We start from the raw sequence: 24,917 nt of genomic DNA on the forward strand, positions 1-24,917 counted from the left end.
AGATAGTACAGAGAGAAAGTTCACATTACTTTTATTGAGATTTAGGGCTCTTGTATACAGGTGGCTGAACCCATTCAGTATAATTGCGGCCCAGGTGCAATGTACAGCCCGTCATTGACATGAATAGTTGTATGCTGCTGTACTCATGTTTATGATCACTATATAGAGTAATACAGCAGTACACAACTATTCATGTCAGTGACGGGCTGTACACTGTACCTGGGCTGCAATTACACTGAATGTACTCAGCAACCTGTGTGCAAGAGGCCTGGCCTGATTGCCTGGATGGAAGGAGGGATGGTTAGATGGAGGGAGGGATAGATGGGATAGAGGGATAGATGGATGGATGGAGCAAGGGATGGTTGGAGGGAGGGATGGATGGATGGATAGATGGATGTTTGACAGGAGGGAGGAAGTGAGGGATGGTTGGATGGATGGATGGAACAAGAGATGGTTGGTTGGTTGGTTGGTTGGTTGGTGGGAGGGAGGGATGGTTGGATAGAGGGAGGTATGGATGGAGGGAGGGATGGTTAGATGGATGGAAAAAGAGATGGTTAGTTGCATGGACAGTGGGTGGGTTGGATGGAGGGATGGTTGGATGATGGAGGGAGGGATGGTTGGATGAATGGAGGGAGGGATGGTTGGATGGAAGGAGGGATAGTTGGATGGATGGTTCGATAGGGGGATGGATGGAGGGAGGAATGGTTGTATAGAGGGAGGGGTGATTAAATAGAGGGAGGGATGGATGGATGATGGATGGGTGGAGGAAGGGATGGATGGTTGGAGGGATGGATGGTTGGACAGAGGGAGAGATGGTTGAATAGATGGAGGGAGGGATGAATGGAGGGAGGGATGGATGGTTGGACAGAGGGAGAGATGGTTGAATAGATGGAGGGAGGGATGAATGGAGGGAGGGATGGAGGGAGGGAGAGAAGTTTAGATGGTTGGATAGAGGGAGGGATGGATGGTTGGATAGAGAGAGGGATGGATGGTGGATGAAAGAAGGGCTAGCTAGCGGGTGGATGGCTGGAGGGATGGATGGAGGGAGGGAGGGATAGAACCCACAGACATTCTGTCCTGGTGCTGCTCTTCTAACTTTCTGTATCACAGACTGTGAAAACAGCCTCTGCTCTCTCATTGCTGGCAGAAGCTGTTACTTTAGACTCATATGTTCACTGCAGAGGCTGAGAAATTATCTGTTTGCCTCTTGTAATCCATCCTCCATTGCAAACTGTGTTCTCTCCACTCCACTCCTGTCCCCCTCCTATCAATCTGCCGCCACCTCCTCCTGATGCAGCTTAGCTTAGAAGTCAAATCAGGTTTGATGAGGAAGGGGGCGGGTACAATGCTTTCTAATTGGCTGAGGAAGCAAAATAGAAAATAGAAAATGTGCAAGTACAAAAATAAAAAACTATGACTTATGCAAGTAGTGGCATCTGAATTTTTGGGGTGCTACAAGGGTGCTTAAAGAATTTTTGGGAGTGCTTAAGCACACCCAAGCACCCACTTGGCGCCGCTCCTGCCAGGGATAGACTTGGTACGGTGATGGTGTCCTTAGTCCGGGGACTGTCCCTGGAGACCGGAGACGTTTGGTCATCCTATGCTACAATGCTACGAGCACTCTTCAGCAAGGGAGAGAGAAAAAGGAACATGAAACCAGAACAAAATGAATTACGGTTAAAAAAAAATCTAACAATGCTTTATTACGATTGTTTTTACAGAGCCAAGCAGCTGTATAGTAACAGAATGGGCTGAGTGGGAGGAATGCAGTGCCACCTGTGGGATGGGGATGAAAAAGCGGCACAGGATGATTAAGATGACTCCAGCGGATGGGTCCATGTGCAAGGCCGAGACCTCGGAGGTGGAGAAGTGCATGATGCCTGAGTGCCGTATGTATATGTTTTATTCTATACAGACTTCCAAGCAACAGTAGACCTTTCATTGTTTTTAATATACTAACAAATGAGTGCTGAATGGTTTTTGACCTCCAAGTGAGGGCAAGGCAACATGTTTACTTTAACACTCCCCAATCTTTCCCATGTACTTACATCTCCTTTACTCCCTAGCCGTTTTGCTTACTATAGACAACCCTATGTAAGCTGCAGATGGAGCTGACATTGCCAGTCACTGAGCATCAACATTGATTCATGAATGAATGAATGAATAAAATACTTATATAGCGCACAATGCGAACTGAATCGCCTCTAGGCGCTGTGGCGAGTTTTGATCATCTGCTAAAAGAGGAAGGTCTTGAGTTTTTTCCTAAAAGCCAGGTGATTTTCTTCCAGGCGGATGTTGATTGGTAGAGCATTCCATAGCCGAGGCCCTTGGACAGCGAATCTCCGATCACCCTTGGATTTATACCGGGCTTTCCTCCAGATTCAAAAGCATTGAGAGTTTTCTTCCCTCCCAATGGCTAGAGTGTTGAGGGGGGAAAGGAAGCATGTTTATCCTGCTAGGATGAGAGCTATTAAATAGAACCTGTTGGATGAAGCACAAAACAGCTAATAACCTAGAGCACCTTTATAGCAGGAGTTGGGCTCATTGGAGTTGAGGGCTTCTCTCCAGACCAAGCTTGGACCTGGAGCCACTCGTGAATTGCAGCAGGAAAACTTGGGATACATTGTGTTTGATGCAATTAAGAAGTAGTTCATTTCACAAAGTGAATTTTCACTTAGCAGTTTCACTTATATGCATATAAAGGATAGATCCCTTCCCACATTACTGTCCTGATAATTGTTTTGTCTCTAAAAATCAGATACAATCCCATGTGTCCTCTCACCATGGTCGGATTGGAGTGACTGTAGCGTAACCTGCGGCAAAGGAACCCGTACACGACAGCGGATGTTGAAGTCACCGGCTGAACTTGGGGATTGTAATGAGGAGCTGAAACAAGTGGAGAAATGCATGCTTCCCGAGTGCCGTATGTATAGATAATCTCAAGTGTATGGTTAGATCTAAGTAGAAACTGTCTGGGACCCCATTGGGCACTGTTGGCCACTTAGCAGCTAGTCATAAATACATTTTTTGTCATGTTGGCAGAGCCTTAAAATGGCTGTGCATTGGGCAATTAGAGTGATATGTTGCTACAGAGTAATAGAAGGTTGCCATAGTGAACCATGTTTCTCATGGTTTATCCAAATGATCTAGACATGTGCAGAACAAAAAAAATTGTTTTGTTTCGGATAGATTCTTTATGTTACTAATTCAGTTTTGGAATGTGTTTAGTTTAATTTAGTTAAATCTCATTTTGTTTATACATTTTCTAATGAATTCAAACTTTTCTGAACTATTCGAATTTGGATCGGACGAAAAATGATCAATCGTGAAGAAAGCTAGTTGTTAAGGGCTAGGCCAGGAAGCTGGCCGCCATGTTCTTAACAACCGATGGCTCATCAGCTGTCAGTGGCCTTCTCTACTAAGAGCTAAAATGTAAACAAAAAAAACAGCAATAGAAAATTCAGAAAGAAACACAGCATGGGGTCCCCCCCAAAACCCTTACCAGACCCTTATCTGAGCATGTAGCCCAGCAGGCCAGGAAAGGGGAGGGACAATTGGGTGTCCCCCCTCCTGAATCATACTTGGCCACATGCCTTCAACATAGGGGGGTGCTGTGGGCACCCCAAAGCACCTTGTCCCATGTTTATGGGGACAAGGACCTCTTCCCTACAAACTTGGGCAGTGGTTGTGGGGGTCTGCGGGCAGGGGGCTTATCGGAATCTGGAAGCCCTCTTCAACAAGTGGGCCCCCAGATCCGTATGCGATACATCCGAATATCCAAATAACCCAAAACTCATCTGAATTTATCTTCGGACCAGAATGAATTGCACACGTCTAAAATGATTTACAGTCAAAGTAAAAAAGTAACAAATTAAAAGATAAATGTCATCTGCCGTTTTTATTTTCTGTAACTAGCAGTACAAAGAGACAAATGTTCTGGTAGCAGTTAGAAAACAAGTTTGCATACTTATCGAAGTTCACATGGGCAGCCGAGGGGTGGTAAAAACAGGCACCCCCTTCCTGACCACCCACTTACAATTTGACATGGAGGCTGTTCGGAACGGTTCACATTGCCATGGCTGCCATAAAAAATCTTTCTTGGGATCAAACAAAAACAGGCATTCAGTAGCAGTATCACCTGTTGAACTCCTATAAACCAGCTCTAAACTGTCTCTGAAAAAGATATCCACTGTGAATGGTTTTTCAGAAGGACAATAGAGCCTACCACCCACGTGAAAGAAGTCTCAGACCCTTTTATACTTTTTGAGAACTAGAATGATGCACTCATCAGCATTCTTCACTATCAAAAAAACGGAATTCTCTAATCAAAACCAAGGTGTTCTTCACAAGTCGTAGCAAGTTATTCTTATTTTAGTGTTGTCATCTAAAAATTCTTAGCTTTTTAATAAATACCAGCAACACAAATTGATCTGATCCTCCGATTGGCTAGTTTCAGGGATGCAGAAGGCAATAACTATTTGCCCGTTACTTGCAAGTGTCATTCTACAAGTGTCCCTTATCACAAAGTACTGTAACTGTAAGTTATATATATACACATCTTCCTTCCCAGGCCATTTATCAGTTTTCAGTGCTGTGATATTTTGACTGACAATTACTCTGCCATGCAACACCGTATCCAAAATCATTTTATATCATTATTTTAAGACAGGTACACTTTACTTTTGTTGGTAGTTTCAACCATTATTTTTGTTTGTTTTGTTTTTTTAATGTATAAAGAAAAAATGAAAAAAATGAAAAAGACAACAACTGATGTTTTCTCAAGGCCCTAAAATAGCAGGACTATACAAACACCCCCAAAATGGTTTAGCTGAGTACATAGCATATGTAGTACAGTGCAGCAGGTCAGGACGTTGTAACACAGAGAACAAAGCCGATTACCGGCTTGTGTAAACGGGACATCGGTCCCCCACAGTGACAGTCACTGCTGCTAAGCAGTGCCCACCACTGCCACCTACCAGTGCCCACCAGTGCCACCTACTAGTGCCCATCATCACTGCTAACTAGTGCATACCAGTGCCACCTACCAGTGGCCACCAGTGTCACATATCGGTGCTTCATCATCAGTACCACCTATCAGTGCCACCTCTCAGTGCCATTCAGTGCACCTATCAGTGCCACCTATCAGTGCCCATCAGTGTTTCCTGATCAGTGCCCACCAGTGCTGCCTCATCAGTGCCACCTATCAGTGCCCATCAAAGCCGCCTTATCAGTGCAGCCTAATGTCGCGTACACACGATCGGAATTCTCGTTGGAAAAAGCTCTGATGGTTTTCCCGACGGAATTCCGAAGGAATTCAGCTCAAGCTGTCTTGCCTACACACGGTCACACCAAATTCCAATCGTTTATAACGCGGTGACGTACAACACGTACGACGGGACTAGAAAAAGGAAGTTCAATAGCCAGTAGCCAATAGCTTCTGTCTCGTAGTTGAATCTGATCATGCGTGATTTTCGGCGTGTCGGAATTGCATACACGTGATCGGAATTTCTGATAGGAAGTTTTTTCGTCTGGAAAATTGAGAACATGCTATCAATTTTTGGCTGGCGGAAATTCGGACAGCTAAATTCTGATGGAGCATACACACGGTCGCATTTTCCGATGAAAAGCTCTCATCAGTCTTTTTCTGGCCGGAATTCCGATTGTGTGTATGCATATCAGTGCCCATCAGTGCAGCCTCATCAACGCACATCAATGAAGGAGAAAAATTACCTGTTTGCAAATATTTTATAACAAACTATTCCAAATTCTGTCCTTTTTTGTTTGTTTCACAAAAAATAAAAACCCCAGTGATTAAATACACCAAAAGAAAGCTCTATTTATGTGAAAAAAAATTATTAAAATTTCATACGAGTACAGTGTTGCATGACCGCGCAATTGTCATTCAAGGAGTAAGGCCGCGTACACACGGGCGGATTGTCTGCCCAACTAGGTTCGTCAGACAATCCGACAGACAGTCCGTTCAAAATTTGCATGAACGGACTTGACCACACACGATAAACAGACAGTCCGCTGAAAGCGTGCGCGATGACGTGAACGGCACGTACGACGGGACGAGAAATTCGACGTCCAATACACTGCAATGCAACCTTCGCCGTGTAAATCCTTTCTGAGCATGCGCCAAACTTAGTCTGTCGAACTAGCCTACTCACGAGTGGATTGTCCGCTGAAACCAAGTTTGGACGGACTGTCTTACGGAAATTCAGTAAGACTTTGTCCGTCAGACAATCCGCTGAAAAAGTCCGCTGAAGCCCACACACGAGCGGATTGTCCGCTGAAACACTGTTCAGCAGACTAAGTTGGGCAGACAATCCGCCCGTGTGTACGCAGCCTAAGAGTGCGGAAAGCTGAAAATTGGCCTGGGCTGGTGGTTAAAGAGAGCAATGGCTACCTGTGTGGATGTTTTCTTGTTTTCTGCAGTGTTGTTTATAAACGGTGCTCTAGAGTCCTACTCCCTGACGTTTTTCTGCAATACAATGGTAGTAAGGTGGTTAAAGCTTTATGAATAGAACCTAAAGACAACATTGACATAAAAAGATAATGAAACTTCTGCACTACTATGTGTGGTTCTAAAAGAAGGTAGGTGATCAATTATACAAACTTGCTTGAGGTTGCTGCTTAACACCAACTGTGTTCCCACTGTGTGATCAAAAATAATATAGAAATAAGAGTGAAGCGCTGCCCCTCCAAAAAAAAAAAACTCAAAACTTAAATATAACCCAAAGTATAAAACAAATATGGTAATCAAATGGCAGTATTAACAAGTGGTATTGATACCTGTAATATCTAGGCTTCAGCACAAAAAAATAAATGGCAATAATGGTGATGACCCCAAAGGAGTCCGAAAGTGAAGATAAAAAAATAACACTATAGATCTTTTTATAGTGACATAATCAAAATAGTGAAGCATAAATTTATATTCAGAACCAACATTCAGTTGAAATGACCATAGCTCGTATCCAATCCTTCATGTACTATAGAATATTAATAGTCTTTGTGAAGAGATAAACATAACACCCAGCCCATTTAATTAGTGCACATGCCCATACACTCTGTACGAGTAATCGTAGTAATCCAATAGCAAACTTCAGTGAAGATCATGTGCTTCTTTCATAAAAAAACAATAGTTAGTTGCAAGCTCAATTGGCAGACTCCAAGACTTCTATAGGAGTACAGCCGTATAGGGAAAGGCCCCAGCAAGGGGCCACTTCTGCACATGCGGGATTGCTGCCTCCTATGGTAACAGTCCTTTAACAGTTCCTAACTCAAATGTAACAGTTTCAACTCCACTACAACTGATCCTTGTAGTTCTTCAATATTGAGCTCCTAGTCTCTAGCTAGACCCTCTGATTCACTGACTCTGAATCCCTTGAGCTCCTCAAGGCTTTTGCGGTGGTATCCCCCTCAAGCATCACCCACGCTTCCCTGCTAGGTCCCTAGCTTGGCACTTCAGATACCTTCAAGCTTCACCCCTGCTGATCGGCTCGGTGTGTCAAACACAAGGCTGCTCTGCAAGCGTCACTTCCACTGGTTGGGTCCCTGACTTGGTCACCGCCTGAAGTTTCCCGATTCTCCACCGCACCCTTTCAGTGAGAATATGATTCTGGTACTTTCTTCAGTTACTCACTGTGGTAAAGGCGATTGGTCCCTTGTTTGTGGCGACAGCTTCCCTCCTACCTCCAACCACTGATAGGTTCTCCAGCCAGCAGAACCAGAACCGTCACTTTTGGTTGGACTGCAAGCCGCAATCCCAACCCTGTGCTGCCCTCTTACTTCCCAACCCTGTAGTGCCCTCTTACTGGACTGCAACTTCCCTGGGATTTCTTGAACTCTTGTTCTCTGAGGTAGTATACTTCATACACATGTATCATGTAAGCAGGAGAAAACTGACATAGTGTTTAACTGTATAAAAAGGTGATCTTTAAATAAATAATCGCACTCACATTTGTAGTTGCACTAATTCTGGTGCACACAGGTGGTTCACTTAGTACAATTGGGGTGTTAGGTCTCCTTCCAGTCACTTAGACACAGTGCCAAGACCATCCCCCCAGTCCAGTTGGTTGGCTCCGGAGCACTCACCCCATCTATGGCAGGCAGTGCTTATCTTGGGCTTCATGGCGGCTTCCCCTGCTCCCCGCAGTCATCATGGCGGCGGCGACTTCACCTTATGGGGACAGTGGCATCCCCTTCCCCTGCTCTCTGCGGGCATCATGGTGGCGGCAGCCTCCCTCCTCCTCGGCAGCCCATTGTGACGCTTCTGGAAATGGGTCCTGATTGACCAGGAGGAGGATCAGTGTTTCAATAGCAAATATTCATTTGTAACACACCTAGGTGGGCTCTGCTACCCGAGCCCATCCCATTGTGAAGCCTATTAGAGCTTCTGGCTCTAATCAAGTGCTTCAAACTCCCCTGCTCCCATTGGAATTCATGCATCCGGTGTCCTGAAAGGAGCCGGACACATGGCTAGATGGGGGGGGGCAGCCGTGGATAGGAGGGCGGCACCCAGGCGCCCCTAATGGATGGACCTCCACTGCTTAGACTTCCATAGATCCACAGCCATGTAATTCCCAGTAAGGAATTTCAACTGAGGCTCTGAGTATAAATATAACTTACTCACAGACATATTTGTCTGGATGTCACTCAACCCAAAACTGAGCTCATAATATTTCCTCCCCCACATGCCTCTTCCCCTGATCTCCAATCTACATCCCTTTCTAACCAATGAAACCACAAAGCTCCTAATTCACTCCCTTGTCATCTCTCGACTTGACTACTGCAACTCCCTCCTCATTGGCTTACCTTTAAATAGACTATCCCCCCTTCAGTCCATCATGAATAATGCTGTCAGACTCATCCACTTTACAAACCGCTCAGCGTCTGCTACCCCTCTCTGCCAATCCCTCCATTGGCTGCCACTCACCCAACTAATTAAATTCAAAATACTAACAATAAGTTACAAAGCCATCCATAACTCTGCCCCCAGCTACATCACTAACCTAGTCTGAAAATACCAAAAAACACTGTGCCATATAAATCCTGTATAATAATAATAAATAATAATGTATGCTTCACTATTTTAATTATGTCACTATAAAAGGATCTCTATAGTTTGTATATATTTGTATCTTCACTATCTGACACCTTTGGGGCCATCACCATTATTACTTTTTCGTGCTGAAGCCTAGTTACTACAGGTATCAGTACCACTTTTCTGCCTAAAATATGGGCAGGGATATCAGAATTCAGTACTAATAAATGGATAGAAGTTATTTTTACCCAGATGAAAATAAGATTTGAGCAACTTCTACACCAGATACAATTCCTTATACTAGATATCATTGATTTAAAATAAAACAATCCTATCACATGGCTAACGAACCTAAAGAAAAATACCAAATACAAGGATGATACGCTCATTTGCACAAAACTGGGTAAATTTCGTACAGACTTGGATGACTATAATTACAACAGAGTCTTCTCTTGGAATAAACCCAATATTGGTCAACTACAGGCCACAAAACCATGTATGAGCTGTAAACAATCTATGTGCATTGATATCCATCCAACATCCTTATCTTTACAATAAACGTACTCCCAAGAAAGCACAGCCTGGTAAAAATCAAAAAACAATGGTGCCTAAAGATGGCGGCAAAAAATCAACCAACTCTTTCAAAACAAATCGGCACATACCCCTTCCCAACTCTTTCCAATCTTATCACCCACCAGACCCAACTAATTCCTCACAACTTCAGTCCCAGACACTAAAATATATACTGTTACCACTTGTTAACACTGTCATTTGATTATTTGTTTTAAAGTTTGGACTATATTTGAATTGTGAGGTTATTTGGAGAGGTAGCGCTTCACAGGCATGGAGGAGGAGCTCGGCTATGAGGAAAGATTAGAGGAACTGAATTTATTGACTCTTGAGAAGAGGTGATTAAGGGGGGATATGATCACCATGCATAAATATATAATTGGTCCATATAGTGAACTTGGTGTTGCGTAATTCACTTTATGGTCAACACTGAGGACAAGGGGGCACTCTTTACATATAGAGGAAATATTCATATATGGAAAGGTTTCTTCACAGTAATGCCACGTACACATAGTCAGACTTTCCGACAGGGAAATGTTCAATGTGAGCTTATTGTCGACCACTTGTATGCTCCATCGAACATTTGCTGTCGGAATTTCTGCACACAAATGTTTGAGAGCAGGTTCTCAAATTTTCCGACAACAAAATCAGAAAATCAGATTGTGTGTACGCGGCATAAGAGATGTGAAAATGTGGAATAGACTCCCACCAAAGGTGTTTCTGGCCAGCTCAGTAGATTGCTTTAACTAAGGACTGGATTCTTTCTTAAATGTATATCATATAACTGGGTACTAACATTTATAGGTAAAGTTGATCCGGGGAAAATCCAATTGCCTCTCTGGGATAAGGAAGGAATTTTTTACCCTGTTGTAGCAAATTGGATCCTGCTTTTCTGGGGGGGGGGGTTTCGCCTTCCTCTGGATCAACTGGGTATAAGATTGGGTATATGGGATTACAGTGGTGTGTAAAAGTGTTTGCCCCCTTCCTCATTTCCTGTTCCTTTGCATGTTTGTCACACTTAAGTGTTTCGGAACATCAAACCAATTTAAACAATAGTGAAGGACAACACAAGTAAACACAAAATGCAATTTGTAAATGAAGGTGTTTATTATTAAAGGTGAAAAAAAATCCAAACCATCATGGCCCTGTGTGAAAAAGTGATTGCCCCCCTTGTTAAAACATACTATAACTGTGGTTGTCCACACCTGAGTTCAATTTCTCTAGCCACACCCAGGCCTGATTATTGCCACACCTGTTCACAATCAAGGCATCACTTAAATAGGAGCTGCTTGACACAGTAAGGTCCACCAGAAGATCCTTAAAAGCTACACATCATGCCGAGACCCAAAGAAATTCAGGAACAATTGAGAAAGAAAGTAATTGAGATCTATCAGTCTGGAAAGGGTTATAAAGCCATTTCCAAAGCTTTGGGAATCCAGCGAACCACAGTGAGAGCCATTATCCACAAATGGCGAAGACATGGAACAGTGGTGAACCTTCCCAGGAGTGGCCGGCCGCCCAAAATTCCCCCAAGAGCGCAGCAACGACTCATCCAAGAGGTCACAAAAGACCCCACAACAACGTCCAAGGAACTGCAGGCCTCACTTGCCTCAGTTAAGGTCAGCGTTCATGCCTCCACCATCAGGAAAAGACTGGGCAAAAATGGCCTGCATGGCAGAGTTCCAAGGAGAAAACCACTGCTGAGCAAAAAGAACATCAAAGCTCGTCTCAATTTCTCCACAACACATCTTGATGATCCCCAAGACTTTTGGGACAACATTCTGTGGACCGATGAGACAAAAGTGGAACTCTTTGGAAGGTGTGTGTCCAAGTATATCTGGCGTAGAAGGAACACTGCATTTCATAAAAAGAACATTATACCAACAGTAAAATATGGTGGTGGTAGTGTGATGGTCTGGGGCTGTTTTGCTGCTTCAGGACCTGGAAGATTTGCAGTGATAAAAGGAACTATGAATTCTGCTGTCTACCAAGAGATCCTGAAGGAGAATGTCCGACCATCTGTTCGTGTACTCAAGCTGAAACGAACTTGGGTTCTGCAGCAGGACAATGATCCTAAACACACCAGCAAGCAGGCATGTACTGGCCATTGGGACTACAGGGAGTTTCCCGGTGGGCCGATGGCTCAGTGGGCCACTCTGATGCAAGGGGGCTGGTGATGGGACACTCTGATGTAAGGGGCCTGCTGATGAGACACTCTGATGTAAGGGGGCTGCTAATGAGACACTCTGATGTAAAGGGGCTGCTAATGAGACACTCTGATGTAAGGGGCCTGCTGATGAGACACTCTGATGTAAGGGGGCTGCTAATGAGACACTCTGATGTAAAGGGGCTGCTAATGAGACACTCTGATGTAAGGGGGCTGCTAATGAGACACTCTGATGTAAGGGGGTTCTGATGGGACACTCTGATGTAAGAGGGCGCTGATGGGACACTTTGATGTAAGGGGGCGCTGATGGGACACTCTGATGTAAGGGGGCGCTGATGGGACACTCTGATGTAAGGGCGCAGATGGGACACTCTGATGTAAGGGGGCGCTGATGGGACACTCTGATGTAAGGGCGCAGATGGGACACTCTGATGTAAGGGCGCTGATGGGACACTCTGATGTAAGGGCGCTAATGGGACACTCTGATGTTAGGGCGCTGATGATACACTCTGATGTAAGGGGGCGCTGATGATACACTCTGATGTAAGGGGGTGCTGATGAGACACTCTGATGTAAGGGGTGCTGATGGGACACTCTGATGTAAGGGGGCTGCTCAGGGGACACTCTGATGTAAGGGGGTGCCGATGAGACACTGATGTAAGGGGGCGCTGATGAGACACTCTGATGTAAGGGGGTGCTGTTGAGACATTCTGATGTAGGGGGCTGCTGATGGGACACTCAAAATGTAAGTGGGCCGGTCTGGATGAAGTACAGGGCCAAATTTCTTTCCCAGTCCAGCCCTGCCAGCAAGTCCACCACCGAATGGCTGAAGAAAAACAAAATGAAGACTTTGGAGTGGCCTAGCCAAAGTCCTGACCTGAATCCTATTGAGATGTTGTGGTATGACCTTAAAAAGGCCGTTCATGCTCGAAAACCCTCTAATGTAACTGAATTAGGACAATTCTGCAAAGATGAGTGGGCCAAAATTCCTCCAGGACGCTGTAAAAGCCTCATTGCACGTTATCGCAAACGCTTGGTTGCAGTTGTTGCTGCTAAGGGTGGCCCAACCAGTTATTAGGTTTAGGGGGCAATCACTTTTTCACACAGGGCCATGATGGTTTGGATTTTTTTTCACCTTTAATAATAAACACCTTCATTTACAAATTGCATTTTGTGTTTACTTGTGTTGTCCTTGACTATTGTTTAAATTGGTTTGATGTTCCGAAACACTTAAGTGTGACAAACATGCAAAGGAACAGGAAATGAGGAAGGGGGCAAACACTTTTTCACACCACTGTATATGATATTTTTTATTTTATTTATTTATTTACTTTTTATGGTTGAACTAGATGGACTTCTGTCTTTTTTCAACCTAACTATGTAACATTGATATACCCCCCAGCAACAACTGATAAAAGGAGTTTATCAGTGTAATTCGGCCGATACAAGCTGACTTCTGATAGACTTGTATGGGTTACTGCTTGCCTCCTCCTCTCTAAGTATTTTGAATAATAAAATATAATACGTGTACTTGCGAAGGCTGTGACAGTAAATGTTTAGTTATTTAACAAAGCAATATACAGCACCTACCAAATTTGTTTCCATATTAAATGACGCCATTGAAGCTGATGTAATGGACTCTGCTGTAAATTGTTCTCTAATGTCCAATTGCTGCATAGTTACTGCAGCTTGTCTCCATCATGTCATTTAGGTGCATTATTTAACACCAGGCCTTCAATTTAAGGATTCGGAATTGCAGAGCTGTCTCTTCTGGGAGGGGAGAGAAAAACGATTTCATTTTACTTAACAGACTATAGAATTAGAATGTCCTAGCGGAGATGCAAATTGAGGGGAACCCAAAGGTTGTTTAAGAGTGGAAAAAGTGACAAATTACAGTGGACTGGAGATGAGCAAATAATGAGACGGCTGCCAACCTACAGACTTCACTTCCACGATTTGAAGGAGCTCAACAGATCTGCTTTTTGTGTCATAGATTTTAGATAAAAGCAACACTGTCCCTACCGTGTCCCTACAAGTTGAAAAGATATTCTTATTTCAAAGCATGGATATTTAAGGTGAACTCCAGCCTTACTGTCAGTCTTGCAGAGTTGTACAGGCTCCCCTCCTGAACTAAAATTCCTTAGTTTAATTCCACTGCACACTCAGCTTCTCACAGTGTGCAATAGAAGCTACAGCAAGTCAAATGGAGGTCATTGAGCATCATCTAGCCCTTTCCTCCCCTCCTTACTGTCCCTGGGCCGCCACTTTGGATTTCAGGTTTTTTAAATCGAGGAAGCTCAGAATGTAGTGTTGAAGTGAGAACCTTGCTGTAGATCTGCATTCAGCCCTCCGGGTGTGTCAGGCCGCGTGCACACGCGGGGACTGTTCGCTCAACTTTGTCCGCTGAACAGTGTTTCAGCGGACAGTCCGCTCGTGTGTGGGCTTTCAGCGGACAGTTTCAGTGAACAGTCTGCTGAACAAACTTTTTCGGAATTTCCGAAAACTGTCCACTGAAACTTTGTTTGAGCGGACAGTCCCCTCGTGTGTAGGCTTGTTCGTCAAACTAAGTTCCGCGCATACTCAGAAAGGATTTACACGCCGAAGGTTGCATTGCAGTGTATAGGACGTCGTTTTCTAGTCCCGTCGTACGTGCCGTTCACGTCATCGCGCACGGTTTCAGCGGACTGTTCGTTCGTCGTGTGTGGCCAAGTCCGTCCATGCTAATTTTGAGCGGACTGTCCGCTGAAACTGTTTGACGAACAAAGTTGAGCGAACAGTCCCCGCGTGTGTACGCGGCCTCAGATGAATATTATACTGTGCATTGTGGGTTCTTCCATTGGCCCTGTATATACTGTTTTCTGTAGTGATGTAGGGGCTGGTAGAAGGAACCACAGAGCCAAGAAGATGCCAGCACAAGTAGCCTAAGACAGAAGATTTTTCATCAATGTTCTTTCCTCAATGCAACTGTATTTGGAGGTCCACACTGAATAATCTGCATGCTTGTTCCAGGTCAGTGTGACGGAAGTATTTAAAGCCACGATCACCAAGGCAGCTATTATTTATTAGAAGGAGGTAGGGTAGAAGGCCCCCTGTTTTCAGGGGGTGATGCTGCCCCCCTGGTGACTGCGCTATAGCTGAATGGCGGCTACAGCACAGTCGCCCAGTTTCTGGGAGGGTGTCTATTGACCAAGTGCTTTCTGTGATCAGGGTAAGGGGCCAATCAGCGGCTCTTTACCATGTGATCAGCAGTGTCTAATCACAGCGGATCACGATGCAAACAGACTTACCAGTTATCGGCATTCCTTTCATCATGCTGTCACAGAGAAAGAAGAGGTGGTAACCGGCCAGTGTGAAAGGGACATCTACACTGATAATCACGGCACTGATCAACAGTGTCCTGATAATCAGTGCAGCCCCAACAGTACCTATCAGTGCTGCCAGTGTCCATCAGTATGTAAAAAGAAAATCAATCCGGATGGCCGCACTCCAAGGATAATTTCTTTATTGGTTAAAAACCATACAGCAAGAGATAGACTGAACAGCTAACATGTTTCACACCATAACTACTGATGCTTACTTATAGCGGTGTCCATTAGTACTGCCAATCAGAGACACCTATCAGTACCCATAAGTACCACAAAGTACCACCTATCAGTGCTGCCTATTAATGCCCATCAGTGCCACCTATAAGTGCAGCTTCATCAGCACCTCCTCCTCATTTCCCACCTGTGCCGCCTCATCCTCTACTCTGCTGACCCCGTCCTCTGCCCCATTGACCACATATGTGGCACTTGGACTAATCTTGGGGTCTGGTGAGGAAGTCGCAGCTGTTCATTGTGAACGACTACAGCTTCCTCATCAGATCCTGAGATACGAAAGGTATACCACTGCTGGGATGGGATAAATTTATATGGGGGAGGGCACCTGATTTTGGTCTTGCATAAGGCAGCACAAAACCAAAATACTCCACTATATATGCATGGTGAGTAATGTGAAAGTGTAGCCCTTGGAGGTATTATCTCTCCCTTTTCATGCCTTCATCTGCATTTCTCTTCAAAAGTACAGATCTAACTTTGTTCAGGCATCATCCAGGGTCATCATCTACCGTATATACTCGAGTATAAGCCGAGATTTTCAGCCTCTTTTTTGAGGCTGAAAGTGCCCCCCTCGGCTTATACTCGAGTCATCGCTGTCTGCCCGCTCGATCAGCGTGTCGAGCAGACAGACAGCGGCCATTCTGATTCAAAAGCCGCGCCTCCGGCTCCGCCTTCGCCTGTGATAGGCGGAACACTGAATTTCCCAGCAGCCTGTGTTCCGCCTATCACGGACGTCGTATCATCCTCGTACTACGGACGAGGATGATACGACGTCTGTGATAGGCGGAACACAGGCTGCTGGGAAATTCAGTGTTCCGCCTATCACAGGCGAAGGAGGAGGCGCGGCTTTTGAATTTTACAATGGCCGCCGACGAAGAGGGCACGGGACGGAGGCAAGGCAAGGCAAGGCACGGCACGGCACGGGACGGGACGGGACGGGACGAAGGCAAGGCACGACACGGGACGGAGGCTCGGGACAAAGGCTCGGGACACAGGTAGGCTGGACACACACACACACACACACACACACACACACACACACACACACACACACACACACACACACACGGATGGATGGATGGATGGATGGAGACACACACACACACAGGGATGGATGGATGGATGGATGGAGACACACACACAGGGATGGATGGATGGATGGATGGAGACACACACACACAGGGATGGATGGATGGATGGACACACACAGGGATGGATGGACGGACACACAGGGATGGACGGACACACAGGGACGGACGGACACACAGGGATGGACGGACACACACACAGGGATGGACAGGCATGTCTCACCCTCGGCTTATACACGAGTCAATAAGTTTGCCAGTTTTTTTGGGGGTAAATTGGGGGCCTCGGCTTATATTCGGGTCGGCCTATACTCGAGTATATACGGTACTTCCTGGACTGAGATGCCAGTTGATAAAGGACACAATCATTTTAATCTTGGTTCCTGTGAATTTCTTGGCTGTATTCATTGAGCGAATGTTGCTAGTGATTTTTCCCGTTGACATCAAATGTGGGTAATCTTGATCTTTGGGAGACGTAGTGACAAATCACTTTAAAAATGTTTTAGTTAGAAATTCTGCCGATTACTTCACTGGATGACCTAGTCTCCAATTTGCAGACAACTGTCCCCTTTTCCTAGGCTACTTCATCCAAAAAATATTTGGGGAACAAGCTCAATGACCGCCTAGATGTCCTCTACGGACAAAAGTACATCCCCTTGTTGAATGCAGTATGCTGGGACCTGCAGTACACCCTTTACCTGGCTAGGATGCACAAACCTTAACAAGATGAATGTCCTCCCTAGGATACTTTTCAGATGGTACCTGTGCCTTTACCCCAGCTTTTCTTCATATAGCTTTAGAGTATGTTTGTTAGGTGTGTATGGAAGGAACAGAAACCATGAATAGCCATGCGTATCCTATAATGGGCCAAATGATCAGAGGGACTTGGCATTTCCAACATACAACAATATTATAGAGCCATTGTCCTTCAGAGTATTTTGAACTGTCAGTTTCATGTCTCGAACAAATTGTTCGTCCCCTAAAAAAATGTAGGCTGCAACCGTTCCAATGCCCCTTGGCTGCCTTGAAGCTATAGAGGTTTATCAGAGACTATTTCTCTACTGATGACCCACACTCTGAAGGTCTGGGATACCTTTAACCACTTGTTCTCTCAAGTACTCTCTGTATCTCTGTTGGCACCGCTACTTGTGGTTCCCCCCTGGAGAATGCTTAGCATTTTTCTGATCCTGAGCAGGCGATGGCAATACTAGATGTAATTAATTTCTAGAGAATGGGAGACTAGTCCCACTTGAGACTCTTAGGGAGTGCTATAGAAACTTTCCCATGGACTTCTGGTGCTACAAACAACTCTACTGCTTTTTCCCCCTTCATGGTCATGCTATATGAGCTACGTCAGACCTTACATGGTTCGAACGGCTCTGCAGGGCCAAGGAACTTGTCCCCTAGATGATCTCAGAACTGCGTAAACTGCTTAATTCCATCACCTCTCTAAAAAAACAGCCCATATTCGAGAGTGGGAGCTCCAGTGCATTAACTAAGAAAGAAGGGGAAAATAAGAAGAAGTGGGGTAGGGGGAACCGAAAGAAGGAGAAGGGGACCCGGGATCACCCAGGAAACCAGTCAGAGCTGATCCATACTAGTCAGAGGGAGCTCAGGGAAGGCATATGCCCATCATGGCTCCCAAACTTTAAGGACCTTGGCATGCATGTCTTTGAATATGCTAGACATTTGTTCATTGACCATTATGGTCATCAAGCATTTTTTCACTTCCTGAAAGAGGACTTTGTTTTTTTTTCCATGCTTGAGCGATTGTCCTTTTGGCCACTATAAACAGATAAGTTGCCAATTTCTGCTGATGAGCAAACAAATCCAGGATAGGGCAATGTAATAGTGCAAATTTAGCCTCTTTACGGACATTCAAATGGAACAGAGAAAACAACAAACCAAACACTCGGGACCAGAAACCCACTAAGCGCAGGTAGGCCCACCAAATGTGAATTACATCCCCATGATGGTCACATCCCCGGAAACAGCGATCGCTAGAGGTCAGGTTGGCATGAGCAATACATGCCAAAACCCAATACCACCAAAATAGCACTTTGTATGCTGCCTCTAAGATGGCAGTATTAAAGGAACATTTAGCTACAGAAGACGAAGCCTTGCACCAGTCATCGATCCCAATACCCAAGTCTCGTTCCCACTGGGACACATAGGAGAGTGAGGTGAGAGATGATCAGCCATTCAAAGCTGCGTAGAGAGTTGAAATAAGGCCCGGGGAACCCGGGGGATGTAGACAAATGTGTCTGAAAAGCAGATGTCTAGAATGGGTAGGAGGAAGTGCGCCGGAGAGTAGTTAAGCAATAGGGATAGTGTTTAAGCAGGGCTGGAGCAAGTGTAGGGACTTGTTTTTTTGGCGGCAAATTCAGCCAACCTTGAAGACCCTCTTACACCCCTCCAACTTCTTCCCCTACCTTCCACGGTCTCTTCCCCTTTTTTTCCATCCACTTCCCCCAGCTGAATTTCTGAGAGGGAACCCACCCATGCTCCAACTTAATCCGCCTCCTACTCCATCTGCCCATATCAACAATATAGCACCCTGTAACCCTCTCCTGCATATTTACCCCCTAAATCTAAATACTGGGCGCTGGACGCATGGATTCCAATGTTTTTTTTTTGAAGCATGTGATTAGAGCCTGGGGCTCTAATAGGTTTCAAAAAAGGGTGGGTCACGATAGCAAATTATTATTCAATATCGTCACACTGATTCTCCTCCTGGCCAGTCAGGTCTTGAGACCCGTTCCCTGATTTGCCAAAAGGAGAAGCAATCTTCTTGGCCTAGGAGGAGGAGGGATGAGACACATGGCCGTCATGAGGAGACGCAGGAGAATCCATCGCCCAGAGGGAAATGCTGTGTCAGAGATGGGGTAAATGTGAGGCCCACTGACTCCGGGGGGGGTCTGTGCCACTCCCTCCCCCCCAGAAGAAAACCACCAGCCACCACTGTTATTTTAGTGGATCCTTCCCCCTGTACCCTTTCTTACCCTTGCCTACCCACTCTCTCCAGTTTTTTTGAACATTGTTCTTTAGTATTACCTACTGATTATATTACTACTATATAGACATTATTTTCAGTAAATACTGTGTTGAGTTGTACAATGTTTTTCTTATGACTCAACCTCATATCTTCATATACCTATATGCCTTTGAAGTGCCATTGATACTGAACTGTATCTTACTTGTTTCTTGATACCAAATAAATAAAGAATTTATTAAAAAAATAAACAGTGGGGGAGGGAAGCATGATCATCAGGGAACCTAAAAAATGTCTATCTGACATCCTAAGACTTGCTACAAAGTTAGAGTGTTTGATGCAGTCTGATAACTGGGCTCGAGGAGACTAAGGAACTGCTTCCTTCAGCCTGCAGCACAATGATGACGTTATCTCAGCCTAGTCAAAGTCACTTTATGGGAGCTCAAATCTGGTGAAGTCTCTTTGGAAAAAGGTACTCTTGCTGTGTATTATATTGTGGCATGCTATTTGATTGCAATCACATGTTATAATTTAAAGGAGCATTGGAATACCTTTTGGAAGGTGTATTTTTCCTTTTTTTTTGTAATATATTAGAGCTTTATTTGTGATTTTGGCACTTAGCACTTTTTTAGCTGTACAGGCAGGGTTTTTTGAAGATAGCGCAACACTATTCACTTTTAATATCCACATTTTTTGGTTGACTGACCTTTTGGAGTGGTTGCAGCTGCTTTCTATATAGGTATTATTTTCATTTATCATCCACATTTGCGCTTGAGTTTTTGGGGGTATACCCTGTTCTTCTCAGTTCAAGCAGTACTAAACCTAAACCTTATGCCGCGTATACACGACCGGACTTTTCGAGGGACTAGGTCCGACAGTCTTTCCGACAAACTTTTGGCGGAGTTCCGACGGACTTTCCAAATGAACGGACTTGGCCACACACAATCATACCAAAGTCCGACGGATTCTAACGTGATGACGTACGACCGGACTAGAATAAGGAAGTTCGTAGCCAATAACTGCCCTAGCGTCGGTTTTTGTCCGTCGGACTAGCATACACACGAATGGATTTCTCGGTCCGGCGGAGTTCCGGTGGAAAAATTTAAAACATGTTCTATTTCTAAAGTCCGCCGGATTTTTGGCAAGCAAAGGTCCGATGGAGCCCACACAAGATCGAATTGTCCGATGGACTCGTTCCGTCAGACCTTTGCTGTCAAAAAGTCTGGTCGTGTATACGTGGCATAAACGTATCACTATTACTTGAATCAAGAAGAAGAGGGGAGACTTCTGAAAGCTTGTCTTGAAAATTTAACTGTTGTTGCAAATAAAAAAGCGTATCACAGACAGTTCTGTTTTCTGAAAGAGTACAGTTGGGTACTCGTACCTCCCAACTTTTTGAGATAGGAGCGATTAGTAAAAGTATGCAGGCATAGAACACACCCCCAATACACCCTTTAAAGGAGGATTATATAAAAAAAGTTATTAGTTAAACCCACAAGTGTGGTTTTTTTTTGTGGTTTTTTTACCACTACTATCTTTTTACAGTGGCTTTTGAAATTTACAAATTCAGCAATTTAGAGACAGGATGAAAGGTTTAGCACTGGGAAACACTTTTTTGAAAGATAATTAATGCATTTTATATACAACTATATGGATCACACCAAAATGAGGGACAAATGAGGAGGAAAGAGGGACTTTATTCCAAATCATGGAAAGTTGGGAGCTATGGGGTACTGAGTACACAGCAGCCTGAACACAAAAAAGCCACTTGTCTACATAAATACTAATATAGCTACTGCATAAAAATACATCAAACAGTCAAAGTATACTAAAATGAAATATATTCCTTTTCAGCCATTAACTGTGAACTGACAGAGTGGTCCCATTGGTCGGATTGTAATAAGCCATGTGGAAAGGGACACATGATTAGAACACGGATGATCACCTTAGAGCCTCAGTTTGGTGGCGGCGTCTGTCCGGAAACCGTGCAACGCAAAAAGTGCAGGATCAGAAAATGCCAGAAAAACAATGGGGGAGAAAAGAGACGTCTGAAGGAAGCTCGTGAGAAGAGGAGGAGTGAAAGGACCAATGAGGAGGCAGACAGTGAGCATCCACCAGGTGAGCAAGAAAGGGAGATTCACAGAATTCATAAAATTGTGATTGGATTCGGTTTTGGAGCCTCAAGTATAAAGCATTGGTTCCTACTGTGACTTCATCTCAACTTCATTTGAAGAACTTATTTAAAGCTTAAATTTAGGAAGATGGCTAAATACACATGTCAAATATATATTTGGAGGCTGGTTTATCTGCCAAAGGGTTTGTAGTTCTGTCAATCCGGTTCTACACAGCTCTGTCACACAGCACAGTCCTGACTGCTGCAGTAAAGTAATACTGAAGATGTCCATACACTGTAATGCCACGTACGCACGGTCAGACTTTCCGACGGGAAATGTTAGGGGTGAGTTTGTTATCGGAAAGTCCGACCGTGTGTACGCGGCATAAGAATTTCATCTGATTCAGAACAATCATCCAAAATTCGAACATTAGTTTGCCCAGCTGGATCGCCAACATTTTATTACTCATTTGAAGTTTATGAAAGGAGCAGAGTCAAAAGTTGTCAACCAAATAGCAGCTACAGCCATTCAGTTGCAAGTTTGGGTATTCAGCCAGTAGATTTTACTACAGCACTGCAATATAACTATATAGCTAGTTTTGCCCCAAGTCTGAGCTTTGCTGAAATTGCAAGAGGCTGAAACCAAGTTAAAGTGATATTAAACCCAAAAGCAAACATTTATTATATTTCAGCTTACCAAGATGTGATGGCTGCATTCATTTTATTTTCTTTATTTGCACCTGATTACCTGGTCATTAAACCTGTTGTTTTTCAAAAGAACAATCTCTCCAACAGAATGTATCAGTTACAGAGATACAGAGATGAGACAAACCATTTAATGCTGGCATACCCTTAGAGCCAGATTAAGAGCATCATGGACCTGGTGCTGAGGATTTTGGTGGGCTTTTTTATGGAAATAAAAACAATGAAAATGCAAAAAAAAATTTGTTAAAACAATTTAAGTATTTAAACTAATTAAATAGAGAGGGGGTTAGAGATAAAGGGTGGGGTGAGGTGAGAGGGGGTAAGGAAGAGAGAGAGAAGAGGGGTGAAAGAGAGGGGATGGAGCCGCATTGCGGTAAGAGTAGGAGGGGCTGCCCCACACTCGATGCACACTCCCTCTTTGGTCACACCTCTGGACACCCCCAATCCATCTGCTCACCTTTGCAGTACAGGCTAAGCTCAGGGACGTTGGCAGGCAGGGCTTGTTGTACATCCCCAATGTCGGAAGCATACAGCAAGGCTGATGGTGGACCAGGGCTCAGGGAGTTTGGCATGCCTATGGATGCTCTAACAATTGGCATAAGTTAAGTTAAGTTAGTTGACTTTCTAAGTGGCGGTAAGGGCCTCTCTATCCTGCCCCCCATCCCCCCCTCTCTCACCCCCCTTCTCTCTCTCTCTCTCTTACCCCCCTCTCACCTCATCCCCCTTTCTCTCTAACCCCCTCCCCCTCTCTATTTAATTCAATTTGTTTAAATACTTAAATTGTTTTAACAAAAAAGTTTGTTTTTATTTCCATAAAAATAACGGTAAGTGACAGAAGTTGACACAATCACTAGGTGATGGAACTTGACACAAATCGGTAATTGACGCAAAGCGGTAGCTACACTGATGGGCACTGAAGAGGAAGCACTAACATGCTGCACTGACAACCACTGATATGAAAGCCAGGCAATTAGCATTTTCAACATGTAAGGGAGGTATCCCTATTTAATGTGTAGCAGGTTTCCCTCTTAGGGAAGACTTCTTGTTTCATTACCTACTTTGTTGTTGTAGGATTGATTGCTATGCCATTTGAACGCCTGAAGTAGGGATTTCACTGCAAAACATGTTAAATGTTGGCTAACTGTACATTCCAACTGCATTTATTTGCTGTATTCATTATATAGGTATTACATTTATGTACAGTCTAGCCACTGCCATGGGTTATGTTTAAACCTTTGGTTTTATTATTTTGTATATATTTCATAAAATATGTAATTTACAATAAAGTATATAGATTTTACCTGGTTGTTATGCTTTCGACAGTACCATGAAAAATTATTTTGCCCCCCGTTCCCTGTACTTGCCTGTTGGTTCCCTATATATTGAATTAGGATGTAGGTACATATTTTATCAAATATGTATAAGGAAAAGCACATACTATATGTTCTTCTTATTTTATGGTTTGTGTATTGTTTTTACGTCATGCCCCGTGTCTCTATAAAGTTTAGGAGCGATTTATGTTCTATCCATGTCTGGGAAGAGAGGTGCACCACATGTAGCAGAATGAATGAAATACTTGTATAGCGCACAATGCGAACTGAATCGCCTGAGCAGAGGTAGAAGGTGGGAGTTGCTGGAAGGTGTAGGACCTAAAGAGATGTATACAGAGTCCTTATGAGTAAGTGAGCAGCACAGCACCCCTCCTAAATAGAATTAATGGGACATTTGCAGCACTTTAGTAAGGAGCAGTATTTGGATGTTACGCTCTGTAATAAATATTATGCTACTACATGTCTGTGAACTGTGTAAATGCTGTCCAGTAAAGTTGTAGAAACTATTACTTGTCACTGATTGTGAATGCAAAACAGAATTAGGTGGCTCTCTAGGAGGTGAGATGCACAGTCAATACCAATGGAAATTATCCTCACTAATTAAAGGGTAACTGCAATGTCGTGGGGAAAAAAATTAGCAAATAAAAAATAATAATACAACATATAAAATTGTGATGCAATTTATTAAAAATCACCTTTCATTTTTAATCTGCTGCACTGTCATTTTCTGTGAAATGCAATGCAACATGGCTGCCTGGAGGCATTCTGTACACAGATGGTATACAAAACATCCCCCGGAAATGTCTCAAGTGTTTCCTGCTTTTGTGATTCGCATACTGATCACGTCTAAAGGAATGCACACCCGTCACTTTCCTCATTAAAACCCTGCAGGTGCAGCAGCTGATAGATAAGGGTTGATTTACTAAAGGCAAATAGACTATGCACTTTGCTCCAGAGATTAGTAAATAGACAGAAGCTCTGCTGACTTCTATCATCCAATAATGTGAAGGCAAAAATGCTGTTATTTAAAATTTTGCTTGCATGTAACTAGCCATTTTTTGCAAAGTGAAGCTTTACCTCATTTACTAAACTCAAGGCAACTGTCCTTTTGCCTTAAATAAATCAACCCCATAATTATAAAACCACTCCCATACAGATTCACTATGCACATGGACGCCGACAAACAAACAGTTATTCCTTCAGAATAAAAAAAGTATAAATCTGTAACAAAGTTTGTTAAAATCCTTGCATTGTACATAGATCACCCAGAAGGGAATGTTTTCTTATCAACAAAAGTGGAGCTACTCTAAGC

The 24,917-nt window shown here is 44.0% G+C and overlaps 1 protein-coding gene across 3 annotated transcripts in view; it reads left to right on the forward strand.

The window, feature by feature from the left end:
* The window catches only part of SPON1 (spondin 1), a 686,200-nt gene that overhangs the window by 656,441 nt on the left and 4,842 nt on the right, over nucleotides 1-24,917 (forward strand). For all 3 annotated transcript variants that reach the window (XM_077460912.1, XM_077460913.1, XM_077460911.1), the window contains exons 13-15: nucleotides 1,722-1,889; nucleotides 2,759-2,923; nucleotides 21,311-21,574. In XM_077460912.1, the coding sequence (XP_077317038.1) occupies nucleotides 1,722-1,889; nucleotides 2,759-2,923; nucleotides 21,311-21,574 (597 nt within the window). The remainder of the gene's footprint in view (nucleotides 1-1,721; nucleotides 1,890-2,758; nucleotides 2,924-21,310; nucleotides 21,575-24,917) is intronic.

Source organism: Lithobates pipiens, unplaced genomic scaffold (genome assembly GCF_037356315.1).
Source record: "Lithobates pipiens isolate NorthernLeopardFrog02 unplaced genomic scaffold, aLitPip1_a1.2 Scaffold_10, whole genome shotgun sequence".
NCBI classification, from domain to species: Eukaryota; Metazoa; Chordata; class Amphibia; order Anura; family Ranidae; genus Lithobates; species Lithobates pipiens.